Consider the following 14714-nt stretch of genomic DNA (forward strand, 5'->3'; position numbering starts at 1 on the left):
CCATAAAGTCAAGGATAACCATGGTACAATCCACAGATCCAGAGAGGCTAAGTAAGGAGGTGGGCTCGAAGGGGATCACATGAATCTCACTGGGAGGGAGAACTAGAATAGACATTGTAGATAGACCAACTAAAAGTGGGGATGGACAAGGGTCAAAATAGGATATGGGGATGGGAACAGGGTGGACCAGACCAGGTGTAGGGATGACTGAGAAAGAGGGTACTAGGAGAGACAACTGGAATGGTGTGTGTAACACATCTCTGGTACATCCTAGAAACCCAGTACAATGAAAACTCCCAGGAATCCATGAAGCTGACTCTAACTAAGACTCCTAGCAATGGGGAATATGAAGCCTGAACTGGCCATCTCCTGTAACCAAGCAAGACTTCCAGTGGAGGGACTGTGATATCAACTCAGCCACAAAACCTTCTACCTATAATTTGTCCTACTTCCAAGATGTGCTGGGGTAAAGGTGGCGCAGAAATTGTGGGACTGGCCAACCAATAGCTAGTCAAGCTTCAGACCATTGCCTTGAGAGGGACTCCACTCCTGACACCTGGCTGGAGGTCCAGGAACCAAAGGCTGGACAGCCCAGAGACCTAGGATAGAACAAAACACCACTAGAAAAAAAGTCAATTAAATAATTCCTAATGATATTCTGCTATATTCAAAGACTGGTGTCTAGCCCAACTGGCATCAAGAGGCTTCCCCCAGCAACTAAGGGAAACAGATGCAGAGACCCACAGTGAAACATTAGGCAGAGTTTGGAGAATCCTGCAGAAAGACAGGGAGGAAGGTTTATAGAAGCCAGAAGGGTCAAGGATTCCACCAGAAAACCCACAAAAATCAACAAACCAGGGCTCCTAAGGGCTCAGAGACTGAACCACCAACCAGGAATCCCGCATGGAACTGACCGAGGCCGTCTGCACAGGAACAGTTGTGTAGTGTAGCAGAATCTTAGCAGAATCGTTTTTATCTGACATGAATCTGGAGCGATGGCACCTCAGCTTTGAAGTAGGCTTTTGTCAGTGATTATTGTCTGAGACTTTATGGGATTATTCTTTTGAAAAATTCTCAGAGCCTGGCAAAGCAGAAAGTCTCCTATGGTTAAGAAACACCTAAGTGATGAATCTTTAAAGATAACCTCTAGGTCAGACAAGAAGTTTTGGTATTCAGAAATTGACTTGCTAAAAGTGCCTTTTGTACAATAAAAAGAGCTTCTGGGAAGCAGGCAGGATTTAGTCCTTCAGAGGCTGATCCCCTGATGCTCAGAAGCCCATATTCATCCTGCAATGGCTCTTTCACCAATCAATGTGTTGTGTAATCCAGAACACTGACAGTATAGCTTGGTCTCCTTGTGGGACTCCTAAAAGTGGGAGCAGATGTGTCTCTGACTCCTTTGCCTGCCTTTGGGACCCTTTCCTCCTGCTAGGTTGCTTCATCCAGCCTCCATATGAAGGGAGGTGCTCAAGTTGATATGCCAAGTTTGGTGGACACCCATGGGAAGCCTGCCCTTTTCTACAGGGCAGTGGATGAGGAGTGAGCTGGGGATGGGAATCAAGGATGGAAGAAAAAAAGAGGAAGGGGAAATGTAGTCAGGATGGAATAATATACGAGAGAAGACTAAATAAAAAATTTAATATTTTTCTGGTGATATTGGACATACTGTGTTAGAAATATGTGATGGTTGTTCGATATCCATGGGAGCCCTGCCTTTTTCTGAAGAGAAATGGAGTAGTGGATGGTGGGAAGGGAAGAGGGGAGGTGCAGAGAAAGTCTGGAAGGAGAGGAATGAGGGTAAATGTGGTCAGGGTGTAAAAACTACATACACACACACACACACACACACACACAAATGCAGTTAAAAATAGATTTCAAGAATGGACTGGGGGTGGGTGGGGATGGGAGCAGGAAGGATCAGGTAGGGGGATAGAGGGAATACTGGGAGAAATGATTGGAATTGGGGGAGGGGGCATATCAGGAGTGAGGTGGAAACCTAGGGCAATGGAAACTCCATGGGATGGAGAAAAGTGGCTAGGGTGATGCCTGCAGGATACGCTGGGACTGGAGCCTAGCGTATTGCTGTAAGAGAGACCAGAGAGATGGCATCTAGTAACTGATGGGAACAGATGCAGAGTCCCACAGTCAAATATTAGGTAGCGCTCTGGGAGTCTTGTGGAGGAGGGTTAGGAAGGTTTGGAGAAGCCAGAGGGATCAAGGACACCACAGGAACACAGCCCACAGAATCAACTGACTGGGACTAAGTGGGCTCGCAGAGATCGGGAACCTGTACGGGTCTGACCTAGGTCCTCTGCATGTATCCTATGGTTGTGTAACTCAGTGTTCTTGTGCGGTTCCTAACAACGGGAGCAGGGCTGTCTCTGACTCCTCTGCCTGACTTTGGGGCCCTTTCCCTCCTACCAGGTTGCCTTGTCCAGCTGTGATGTAGGAATTTATTCCTGGTCTTAGAGCTTTTAATGCTGTATTTTTATGCTGTATGTCCGTGAAAAGCCTGTTCTGAAGGGAAGTAAGGCGGGGGTGGGGTGGGGTGGGGTGAATTTGGGGAAAGGGAGCTGGAGGAGAGACTGGGAAAGGGGAGGGAGCTGAAACAGAAGGTGGGATGCAATATATGAGAGACAAATAGATAAAAAGAAAAATAAGACACCATCCTCAACCGGCAAGCGATGGGCTTAGCGGCACACCCCCCTCCTCCTCCTCCAAACGCATACTACTGAAAACCCCTGCTAGCTTTGCTTTTCTGACATTTGTAACTTTTCTACATGCACTGATTATCAGGGAAAAAAAATACTATTCTATCTAAAGTAAAACCCTTTTAGAAGTCAATCAATTCAAAGTAACCCATCTGATTGGCCAGCTTTTATCAACATACACAAGTAAGCTGATTCTAGTTAGATTATAGACACTTATTATGTAACCCCTTATGGACAGGTTTACACTCTGTGGAAGCAGTCTGACCTCAAAACAGTAAATACCAGTTCATGAGATATGAAAGAGAAACAAAGGAACCACACTGTTAAAGGAAACCCCTGCAGAGGAAGGGCAGAACAGAAAATGTTTAAAATAATCTGCAGTTTAGAGAATCTTAATTGATTAGAAGGAAAATAATATCCATTATATATATATATATATATATATATATATATATATATATATATATAATCTTTTTATTTCTGTGGGTTTTTTCTTTGTTCATCATTTGCTTTCTTGTTTAAAACAAGGTTTTACGTCATTCTCACTGTCTCTAAATTTGCTATGTTGCTGAAGAGAGCCTCGAACTCCTGATTCTCCTGCATCTGTCTCTGGAATCAGAAGCACACACTGCCACGCCAAGCTGAGATCTTCTCAATTACTCTTTCAGCTGAAGACTAGCAAGAAGTCAAGAGGCACAGTCACTCACAGTACTGTATGTCTCAGTCAGCTTTAAAAGTGTTCTCTCTTATTTGGGAGCTGGAAAGTGAGATACCCACAAGAAAGCAAGCTTGCAGATAGAATTTAACATTTAATTCTTGTACTGTTGGTTACCTAAGAGGTCTTTCTAGTCATTGTATCCATGGTGTATGGACTTTAATTAACCAACCCACCACAGTTGCACATTACAGTAGCTTCTGTTTGTTTCCTATCATAAATGGCAGTGTGACACATGCACTTCTGCATGTATTTCTGGTTATTCTGTGAGCTCCATTCTGGAGTTTACTCTGATGTAGAAGCACTACATCAAAACCAGTGTGTTTGCTAAACAGAAGGATGGAGATGGAAACATAATGAGGCAGGCTCAGCAAAGCACCAATGGCGAAACACTGAGAGGATGGGCTTCCCGTGGAGCACTCCTCCCACATCCCTAAATGGTGAAACGAACTGGGCAATGTTACAGATGGGAAAGAATGAAAAACTGATAGGAGGGTAAATGTCTCTACTCGGTGTAGATTACGCACACCATGTGCACAAGCTTAAACTCTGTCATGTCCATCAGACACTGTTAGCCTCTCATACAATCACGGCGCTTTGAGTGCTTTTCATATCTATGCCAACTTGTTAGACAAAAACTAGTGACTTGCCTTTTTAATCATCATTTCTGTTACCTTTCTAAGCTAATACGTAATGAATTGAAAAAGTCTCCTAACCTGTTTGGCTTCGGGTTTGGTGTTGGCTACTGAGTCATGAAGCAGTAATCAAGATTCCAACGACCTCCGTGCAGCACTTAGTGCTCCTAAGCACCGAATCCCTACAGACGACTTGTGATCAGACACTACCGGAGAAGTTACTCCCAGACCAGCAGCAGGACAGCCTGTTCCTGCACACATGAGAAGAGGAGCATCTCCACTAGGCAAACGGCTCAGCGGGTAAAGTGTTTCCAAGCACACACGAGGAGTGCAGGGCTGAGTCCAGACTAGCAGCACCCTGTGGGAGCTGAGAGTGGTAGTGTGTCCTAGCACTAGAGATGTGAAAAAAGAAGAGCCTGGGTCAACAGTGAGCTCCAGGTTCAGCAAGAGACTCTACCTGAGTGGAAGAGGAAAACACCTACATGAACCTAGCATCCGTATACATTCAGGGACATATATACACCCAGATACATTATAGGCACATGCACATACAGAAACAAACATGCACACACATACCAAGAGAAACATGTACATACAGACAGAAACATGTACACACAGAGAGACAGAAACATGTGCATACACAGAGAGACAGATAGGAACATGTACACAAAGACAGGAAGGGATGCAGAGAATACACACACACACACACACACACAAGACACATGTACAAAAAGCATCTGCCTTTTTACTAAGATGCTCAGAATTTAAACATTCATGATTTCTTCCTTTGTACTGAAGCAATTAGTTCCCACCAATCATCTGTAATCAGTTACAATTCCAGTGCTTCCTGAAGTAAGAGTATACAACTACGGTGTAGTCATCAAATAGAACACCATGGAGCCACTGAAGTGAACTACGGATCCTGTGTTTATTGAAATGTAAGGATGTTCATGATATCCTTCCTGGGTACCAAATGCATATACAGGAGAAACCGAAGGAAAATAGGTAGTATTTTCCAAAATATTAACAGTGTATACTAAAGGTATATGGGGAATTATTTCAGTTTTACAGATTTCCCTATTGTTTCAGAATGGATATCTACACCTTCTCTTATAAGAAACATATTAAGGCTACTTGTAGTTTGATTTAAATAAAAAAGACTGAAAGTATTCCAGAAAGCCACTAAGAACTCAGTGCTTTAATAACCTTCAATTTTGTAAATTTCTCAAGTTAATCAGATTTTTCTAAAGAACAAGACCCAGATTCTACACATTTCCAAATGACTAGAAAAACAGTCAAAGGCAGTCTAGGCACAAAGTTATATCTATATAGGCTGAGATGTCACTAGAACTGAAGGGCTCACAGTATACACCACAGCTGCTGTTTCCATTGCTACGAAGAAAATAACTCCTCAGAAATGAAGCTCACATACCTACCACCAACAGTCCTAGGATCCAAGGGCTATTCAATTTTTAACATATAAACATACATAACACAGAATGAAAGCTCTTAACATACTTCATGAAGACTGAAAAGGAGCTCATGGCACACTAAACTACTCACCTCTGTGGGGAGACATGTGCGCACACTGGCAGCTGTTCCCAGATGTGCTGTCGGAGTCTGATTCTTTATTTGAAACTGTGTTTTGCACATGTAGCCATCAGAACAATCCTGTGCTCCACCAACAAAGAAGACATGAAAAATGCCAATTAATGCCAGAACCCATGACTTGAAGAACCACCGTGTGACTTTCATTCTAAGGCATGCCAGGAGAAACAGGCACTTTGAGATATTATCACAAATGAGATAACATGGATGACCAGACTAACCCAATGTACACTGTTTACTATCTGATAAATACTAATATTATTTCCCTAGGTTTTTTTGCTTATTAATGTTCCTCTTTTAAATTAATCTCTTCTAACTCTTTTTGATCTACTAGCCCAGCACACCAAGGTCAGAAAACAAAACTTCAGGATGGTAAACAGTAAAAAAGCACTTAACATCTCAGAAAGCAGTACCATGTTGTGAGGAATGGTGTCCACCAGGAGTTTTGAGGGTTCACAGCAAGGCTGGAAGTGAGGCTCATTGTGTCTTTGATGGAAGAGATGTCATAGAGCAATATCTATATACAGTAGCTGCCCAAACTGTCTGTGGAGCTTGCATTTACCACTTCCTTATGGTACCTCCCAATATTCTGTGCACCATAACCCGAGGATGTTTTGTCTTACACTGCACCGTTCCCCTTGGCTCGATGGTTCTAGTTCTGTCTTCAGGGGTCAAAATCCTTTTCCCCAGAATGGCTCTTCAGAGGGCTGAAAACAACCACCTGATTTTCACATGTGTGTCAGTCACAGGAGAATGTTTCTTGGCCTCACACTGGCGTGTTTCCTCTAAGCATTTTATTTCTGTATGTGCACTTCTGGGGATATATGTCTCTGTGAGTGTAGAGCCATGTGTGTGAGGGGCCATGGGGGCCAGAAGTGCATGCTGGGTACCTTGAAGCTAGAATTACTCATGTTTGTGAGCCTGATGTAGGCTGGCATCAAGCCTCAGTCCTCGTGATTGAGCAGCAAGTGTTCCTAACCACTGAGCCAACCCTCCAGCCCTACTAACTGCTTTCTTCTCTGCTTTCTTATACTTGCTCTTAAAATACAGCCATGTGTAGTGTTTATCTAACTATAATAAGTTCCATTTTAAGGCAAAACTTGCTTGAATTCCATAAACGTATATGGAAGACTACAGTATCTCTCCATGCATAGATGTCTGCATGGGAAGGAATTAGTCCTCCAGCACACTGTCACCCAGCATGCTGACACCTTAACAGGATCTACATAACAATTAAGGAAGAAGAGGTTGCCTATTCTTCTTGTAAGAAGAACATTTGAAGACAGAAACAGACACATGAAATTCTGAGAAAGCCACAGGAAAATGGAGAGTAGAGGGGTGTAGCTATAGCCAAGGACTGTCAAGCACTGCTGTTAACCACAACAGCATGGAGGTGACAGGTTCAGTCTATGAGCCGTAGAGGGAACATGACCCAACGCCTTGATTTCAGCCCTCTAACCCCCAACAAGGGAGAGAATGCCTGGTCTCTTCCCGCTTCATCTACTCATCTGCTGTGCAGTATTATATTGTGTCACCTCTTGGGGGAAAAATTACGATCACCATAATTGTAAAGAGAATTAAGAAGCTGGGAGATAGCTCAGTGGCACACTGTTTGTCTAGCACACAGGCCCTAGGTGTGATCCCTAGCACCCCAAAATAAATTTAAAATTTTTTTAAAAATTGTAGAAAGATAGATGTGGTGGAAATGTAAACATATCTTACAGCACGTTGGGCTGCCAGCCTGCTAGCCCTTACTTGGAAGCTTGCTACTTATGACTCCATTCTGAATGGCTGGATCTAATTCATCTGATTAGTTAGTACTGCGATGATAGGTTATTGAGCATGCTGAATATCATTCCTGACTGGAAAGTACACTATCAAATATCTAAAATTATTACTTTTAGTCATTTCATAAATTTTAAGCATTAAATTATCAGAATTATTGTTTTAAATTTCATATACGTCATCCAACCTATACTATCGAAATCCCTGTATTTGGACAATATAAGCTTAGGTAAGACAGCAAAGTGGCACACCTCCTATCTAGCATATATGAAGCTTAGTTTGATACCCAGCACCGAAAAAAATTAATATTTGCCAAACAGCACATAAATGCAATGACCACATCATCATTACTACTCAGGTTGATCAAACACTCACTCTGCTTTTGGAACAGTAGCCAATTTTCTTCTAACTCCTTAGGGAAAGGAGCTCTTCTTTTGTATAAAATCCAGACAGTAGCTCTCCAGCAGCCATCATGCAGTTAAGTAGACCCTGAGAAGGATGCTAACAAGTACTGAGGAGTACCTTGTACAGACAGGCCAATGTAAAAGCCCAAGAACTATCACCCTCAAGCTCTCAAGTCTAGTGGCCTAGGCCAGGACACAAGGTCTCACTGGTCTCCCCTTTGCAGTAACATTTTCTGTTCCAGTCAATATTCTTCCCTTGCTTCCCCACCTACTTCTTATGTTAACCATGGTTTAAGATTTAACTTGATCCATTAGTGTTGGGAGCCGACTCCTAGCTGAAAGTGGCTATCATCTTTGCAGCCATCTCAGACCATCTACCCTGACAAGAGACTTGTTTTCAACAGCCCGAAACAGCTGAGCACACTCTGATAAACATCTTGTTTTTCTCACATATCTTGTTTTGCTGTTTAGTGCCACCAGCTGCAAGGCGCACGTGATATCCACGCTGCTGGGTGCACGTGGTCTCCTCACTGCTAGCTAGGTGCACGTGATATCCACGCTGCGAGGCACATGACGTAGTGCCTTCAGCTGTGCTTGTCCACGAGGGTAAGGCGCGTGGTAAAGGGTATAAATACCCAGGATTTCCTTCCAATAAACGAGACTTGATCAGACTCCCTGTCCTGTCTCCATTCTTCGCGTCTCTGCCCCCACTCTCTCTCTTGCTAGGCCCTGACCCGTGGACCGGAGCAGCAGAACGGGCGGTTACAAAGTGGCGCCTCAACGTTGGAGCTCCAGTAAGCGGGGTACAGTGAAGGACACAGCGGGAATTGGAAGCGTGCATCCTCACTCCTGCGCTAGAAAACCTGCTGACTGACCCGAACAGACAACGACACATTAGGCCAACTAGTATTAAACTCTTAGTTTTCTTTCTCCTCGTAAATTACAATAAAATCAGATCCACTTCTTAGAGGAAGCCAGCCTTTCAATTGCAGAATCCAGACTACCATTCCACATAAAATCTCCATCCAGGTAGCCTGGAAAACCCCCAGATCATCACAAGAGGATGAAAGAACACAGGAACTACACATCTCACCCACTTCAACTGCACTTTTAGAGAAAAGGGGGAAGGGATGAAGCATTTTCAAGAAACTTGTTTTTCAACTCCATAAGGACAGACATAGGCTAGTGTTTACACTCGTGACTGATAAGCCCCACCCATCCATGAGTGTTCTGGGGACCAGCAGCTTTACCATCACCTGAACACTGAACATGGTTCACAGGCCAACCTCGGGCCCCTGAACCAGTAATTTCAGGTAAGTGCCATACATATTTGGAAACACTGGAACAATGTACAGTAAAGCTTTTACTCAATGATATTGCACCGGCATTCATTCTCAACCCTAGCTGTGCATGAAAGTCTACCCCAGTGTTCTAAATGCTGTGGTTGGGGCCTGATCTACACTGATTAAGCCAGAGCCAGTATCCCAACAGCTTCTAATGTAGTGCCAGTATTAGGAACGTTGAGCACCTAATGAACTCAGAGCATTAAAGAAGTAATCAATAGCTGCCTAGGAAGAAAGGAGGCAAGACCTTGATGAAGACCCTAACTTACAGGGACCTTTCCAAATGCTGAAATCAACCTCACTACTACTCACTGTGAAGGTTTCACCCAACACATGTGAATATACACATACACCACATACATACACACAAAACAATAAAATAAAAAAATAATAATAAAATTTATCTTTAAAAAAGGAAAAATATGCTGCACAGAATAAAAAATCAAAGGACAAATATAAAAATGCAAAAAAATCGAGCTCTTGTCATAAAAAGGTGCCAATCCACTCAATAAACAAACAGCTTTAAATTCTTTCAAATGCAAATTGTTGCAACAAATAGGGGACAAATGTAAGATGCAAAAATTAGCTCTTGTCACTGACTTCCTCAATATATAAACAGCTTTAAATGTCTCAAAATGTAAATAGTTATAACAAATCAATAAAAAAGACTAACAGCCCAAGGAAAATGAGGGGAAGATAGGTGGGAATGTAGATATACAGATAGATAGATAGATAGATAGATAGATAGATAGATAGATGGATGGATGGATGGATGGATGGATGGATGGATGGATATATCACCAACAAGGGAATACATGTGGATAAAAAGATGTTCAGCATTAACCATAATGAAAATGCAAATTAAAAATGATGTGACAACATTTTGACCTGTAGATCAAAAAACAATGATGTGTACCATACATGCAAATTTATGGGTGAAACAGGCAGGAGTCCCCAGTACACTGCCAGGAGAAAAAAAATTAAACCAGTATTATATCCCTGAAAAGCAAGTTAGCCAAAGCCACTGAAACTTAAAATATACTGCTGAGTACGGTGGTGCACATCTATAAATGCCACATAAGAGGCAGAGGCAGGTAGATCTTTGTAAGTTTGAGACCAGCCTGGTTTACAGAGAGAGTTCCAGAGCAGCAAGGGGTATATAGTAAAACTGTCTCAAAACTTAAAAAAGAAAAGGGGAAAAAATGTATAAACACTGGAATCAGAAATGCTACATCCAGGAACTTAATCTTATAGATATAGTCAGTCACATCTGCAGAAAGAGAAATTCATGTGTTGACACTAGTTATAAAATTCTGTTTTCATGGCATAAGATCTAAAAATTCTCGAATAATCATCAATGAGAAGTGGTAATATAAATTTTTACATATTAAAACAATGACATTCTTCACAACCAAAAAAAAAAATAAAAACCTTGATGATTGTCTACAAGTATTGCATTGAACATTATCCAAGGTAGTCTCAAATTTTCTTCAAGCAATATATTAGGTATAAATATATATGTTATGTGTACTTTGAATATTCATGTAGAAAGATGCCTACAACCTTTGTCTCACTGGTAACTCTGAAATGATAAGAGAGCACAGAAAGAATATTTTTTATATTTTTTTAATGTAGGAATCTTTGTGCCTTTGTGTAAGTGATGCTTAACTTCAAACAAATAGCTGGCTGCCTTCTGCACATCTGTTTCCAGGCCAGTATGTTCCTACTGTACAGCCAAATGTTAAAACTTTTGGAGAGAAAACATCCTGTGGGTTCTATAGAGTCCCAGAGAGACCGGCAACTTTTATGGTGTATTGCTGACTGCATTTTGGATGGAGATCTAAGAATTTCACATCCAAAAGAACATGTTTGGATTTGCTCTCTTACAAGCTGTCATAGGGCTATGCCACCCACCCAGAGAGCTACGATATGCCTGCTACAGTCCAGCCGCACAAATAATTATGGGGCTTCTCATGCTGAACTTAATAAGCTTTTTACAAATCATCTCTTTTATAAAATGTCTTTTTTTAAAAAGGTATTTTTATTAAGTTATCTAACAACCCTTAGCAGTGCTTTGGAATAAGGCAAGGCACTGAAACTTAACACGACTGTCCAGAATGACTGGGTGGAGAAAGGGGCTGGCCAGGCAAAGGAGGAAGACAGCTCAAGTTTCTAGGTCACACCTAGAACTGATCAACAAGGCCTTCGAGGTTAGTAAAGGCAAGGGGGACAAGCCAGACCAAAATCCTTGAAACCAGACAAGTCCATAAAGGTGAGACCAAAACCATCAATAGCTTCCCCAACCTGATCAATTTAAGAAGGAACAAGAAGAAAAATTCCCATTGAAAAGCAAGGGTAAGCCAAGTCAAGCCTATTTCAGGACATCCAAGGTTACACAGAAAAACCCTACCTCAGAAAAAAATATACAAATAAAACAGAAAAACAAAGCTAGACAGGTCAGACACTAAGATATATCAGTAGATGTTCATTTTTTAAAAAGCCAAGTTTAGAAGCTCAGAAAGAGACTGTTATGGATATGGTGATCCTTTGGGTTGAATATGTTAATCTCATTTATCCCACAGGTTCCCCAATACCCACCTGCTTCTAGCCCTAGCTATTTATAGTTGTTACACTCTTCAAGTGCATGGATGAGCCTTGCCTGACTCTGATACCTCTGGAAATATTAAATGAAAAAGCTGGGTTATTACAGCATGACCAGATCCCGTGAAAGTAATTCATTGGGTAAGTACTAGCCTCTGGCTCATTTTGATAATAATAATAATAATAATAATATAACAAAAGCAAAATTTCAGAAGTAGAAAAAATAGGGATATAATATACTTCATTTTAGAGGAAGATTGAGTATTTTGAAGTGTATTAAACATGCCTTGGTATATCAGGACAGAGAGATGAAGACACACCCTCAGGTATTAAGCTCCACCTGAGGAAGCTAGCCTCGCCTTTATGTGGGAAAGAATCACATCTGGAGGTACTTGTTCCTGGGGGGTCCGGGGGGTAGGGGAGTAGGGAGGGTTCTCTGTTAGCCATCCGTATAATGTAACTCCTGACAGTCCTGTTACCGATATGAGCTATCGTCTAGAGTCTCCCTTTTTTGTATAGTGTAGAACAATGAAATCTGTAGACTGTTGACCACAAGTAGTCACCCCCGCCACACTTTAACTAAGCCATGGGTACTGAACAGATCCTAAATATTATAAAGCCTTATCATATAAGCATAATGATATAATCAGTGGGAAGGAAAACAGAAGGAAAGGGCTTCATGTAGGCAAAGGAATCGCATCAGCCAGAGAGGAATCGACAATGCTACAGAGGTCTGTTGTTGAAGTTCTAACGGAAACCATATGAATACCTGTTGTGGGGGCTGGCAAGGAGTGTGGAGGAGTCTGGGTAAGTTCCCAGTACCCACACAGTAGCTCACAACCACCTATCACTCCAATTTCATGGGATCAGATGCCCACTTCTGACTACTTAGGGCTCTTGTATGAACATGGCATACATACATTCACTCAGACATATATATATGTACACTTTTTTTTAATTAAGACTAGCTGTTATGGGTTGACTGTGAAATGTCCTGCATAGACAGGCTCAGGTGTTTGAGTACCTGCCCCTCAGCGGCCCTCAGTGGGTATCCTTGACGGTGGAAGATTCTAGAATCTTTAGGAGGTGGAACTAGAGGAAGTGAGTCACTAGAGGCAGGCTTGGAGGTTTTATAGCCCAGTGTCACTTCCTATTAATACACTGCTTCTGACTGCTGGCCTCTCTCCTGTCACTCTGCCTCCCCATCACAATGGCCTATCTCCTCCCAAGCTGAGAGCCAACATAAACCCTTTAAGTGTGGTCATAGCAAGAAGAAAAGTAGCCAACATAATGCCTGAACATCTACTTGCCACTCCAGGCTCCACGGTAACTAAAATCCACCACCCAGTGGAGACTACAGAGCCATTAGAAATACGTCATTATATATACACTCACAAAGAAGGATGTCCAAGACTCAGGCATGGCTCAGTAGAAGAATGCCAACCTAGCATTCCTGAGAACCTAGGTTAATCTTCAGCATTGCATCCTCCAAAAACCTAAAATCATGAACCAGGCCTGTAATCTCATCGTGTGGGAGCCTGAGGAAGAGACATGATTTTAAAAGCCATGTATCGAGACACACTACCTCAAAATAAATAAATAAATAAATAAATAAATAAATAAATAAATAAATAAAGGTATGCTGCTACAAGGAAGAGATAGATTACAGAACAATAATACTACTTATTTAAATATGTGTCCTCCACATAAAACCAGATACACTGAAACTAATAGAAGAGAAGGTGGGGAAAAGCCTTGAATACTTGGGCACAGGGGAAAAGTTCCTGAACAGAACTCCAATGGCATATGCTCTAAGATCGAGAATTGACAAATGGGACTTCATAAAATTGCAAAGTTTCTGTAAGGCAAAGGACACTGTCAATAGGACAAAACGACAACCAACAAATTGGGAAAAGATCTTTACCAATCCTTCATCTGATAGAGGGCTAATATCCAATATATACAAAGAACTCAAGAAATTAGACTCCAGACAACCAAATTACCCTATTAAAAAATGGGGTATAGAGCTTAACAAAGAATTTTCAACAGAAGAAACTCGAATGGCCGAGAAGCATCTAAAGAAATGTTCAGCATCCTTAGTCGTCAGGGAAATGCAAATCAAAACAACCCTGAGATTCCATCTCACACCAGTCAGAATGGCTAAGATTAAAAACTCAGGTGATAGTAGATGCTGGCGAGGGTGTGGAGAAAGAGGAACACTCCTCCATTGTTGGTGGGACTGCAAGATGGTGCAACCACTTTGGAAATCAGTCTGGCGGTTCCTCAGAAAATTGGACATAGCATTACCCGAGGATCCAGCTATACCACTCCTAGGATATACCCAGAAGATGCTCGAACATATAACAAGGACATATGCTCAACTATGTTCATAGCAGCCTTATTTATAATAGCCAGGAGCTGGAAAGAACCCAGATGTCCTTCAACTGAGGAATGGATTCAAAAAATGTGGTATATTTACACAATGGAGTATTACTCAGCTATTAAAAACAATGAATTCGAGAGGTTCCTTGGTAAATGGATGGAACTAGAAATTATCATCCTGAGTGAGGTAAGCCAATCACAAAAGAAGACACATGGTATTCACTCACTGATTATTGGATATTAGCCTAGAACCTTGAAATGCCCAAGATGCAACTCACAGGCCACATGAAGCCCATAAAGAAGGAAGACCAAGTGAGGGTGATTCGGTCCTTCTTAGAAGGAGCAACAAAATACCCAAGGGAGCAAATATGGAGACAAAGTGAGGGACAGAAACTGAAGGAGGGGCCGTCTCAAGACCACCCCACCTGAGTATCTATCCCATGTGCAATCACCAAAGGTAGATGCTGATGTGGAAGACAGGAAGTGCATGCTGATAAGAGCCTGATATGGATATCTCCTCAGAGGCCTTC

General features: G+C 41.9%; 1 protein-coding gene across 3 annotated transcripts in view; it reads right to left on the reverse strand.

The window, feature by feature from the left end:
- Atg10 (autophagy related 10) overlaps positions 1 to 14714 on the reverse strand; it is a 266526-nt gene that overhangs the window by 185462 nt on the left and 66350 nt on the right. For all 3 annotated transcript variants that reach the window (XM_028760149.1, XM_028760150.1, XM_028760151.1), the window contains one exon: positions 5625 to 5732. In XM_028760149.1, the coding sequence (XP_028615982.1) occupies positions 5625 to 5732 (108 nt within the window). The remainder of the gene's footprint in view (positions 1 to 5624; positions 5733 to 14714) is intronic.

This window comes from Grammomys surdaster, unplaced genomic scaffold (genome assembly GCF_004785775.1).
Source record: "Grammomys surdaster isolate TR1022 unplaced genomic scaffold, NIH_TR_1.0 126391, whole genome shotgun sequence".
Classification (NCBI taxonomy): Eukaryota; Metazoa; Chordata; class Mammalia; order Rodentia; family Muridae; genus Grammomys; species Grammomys surdaster.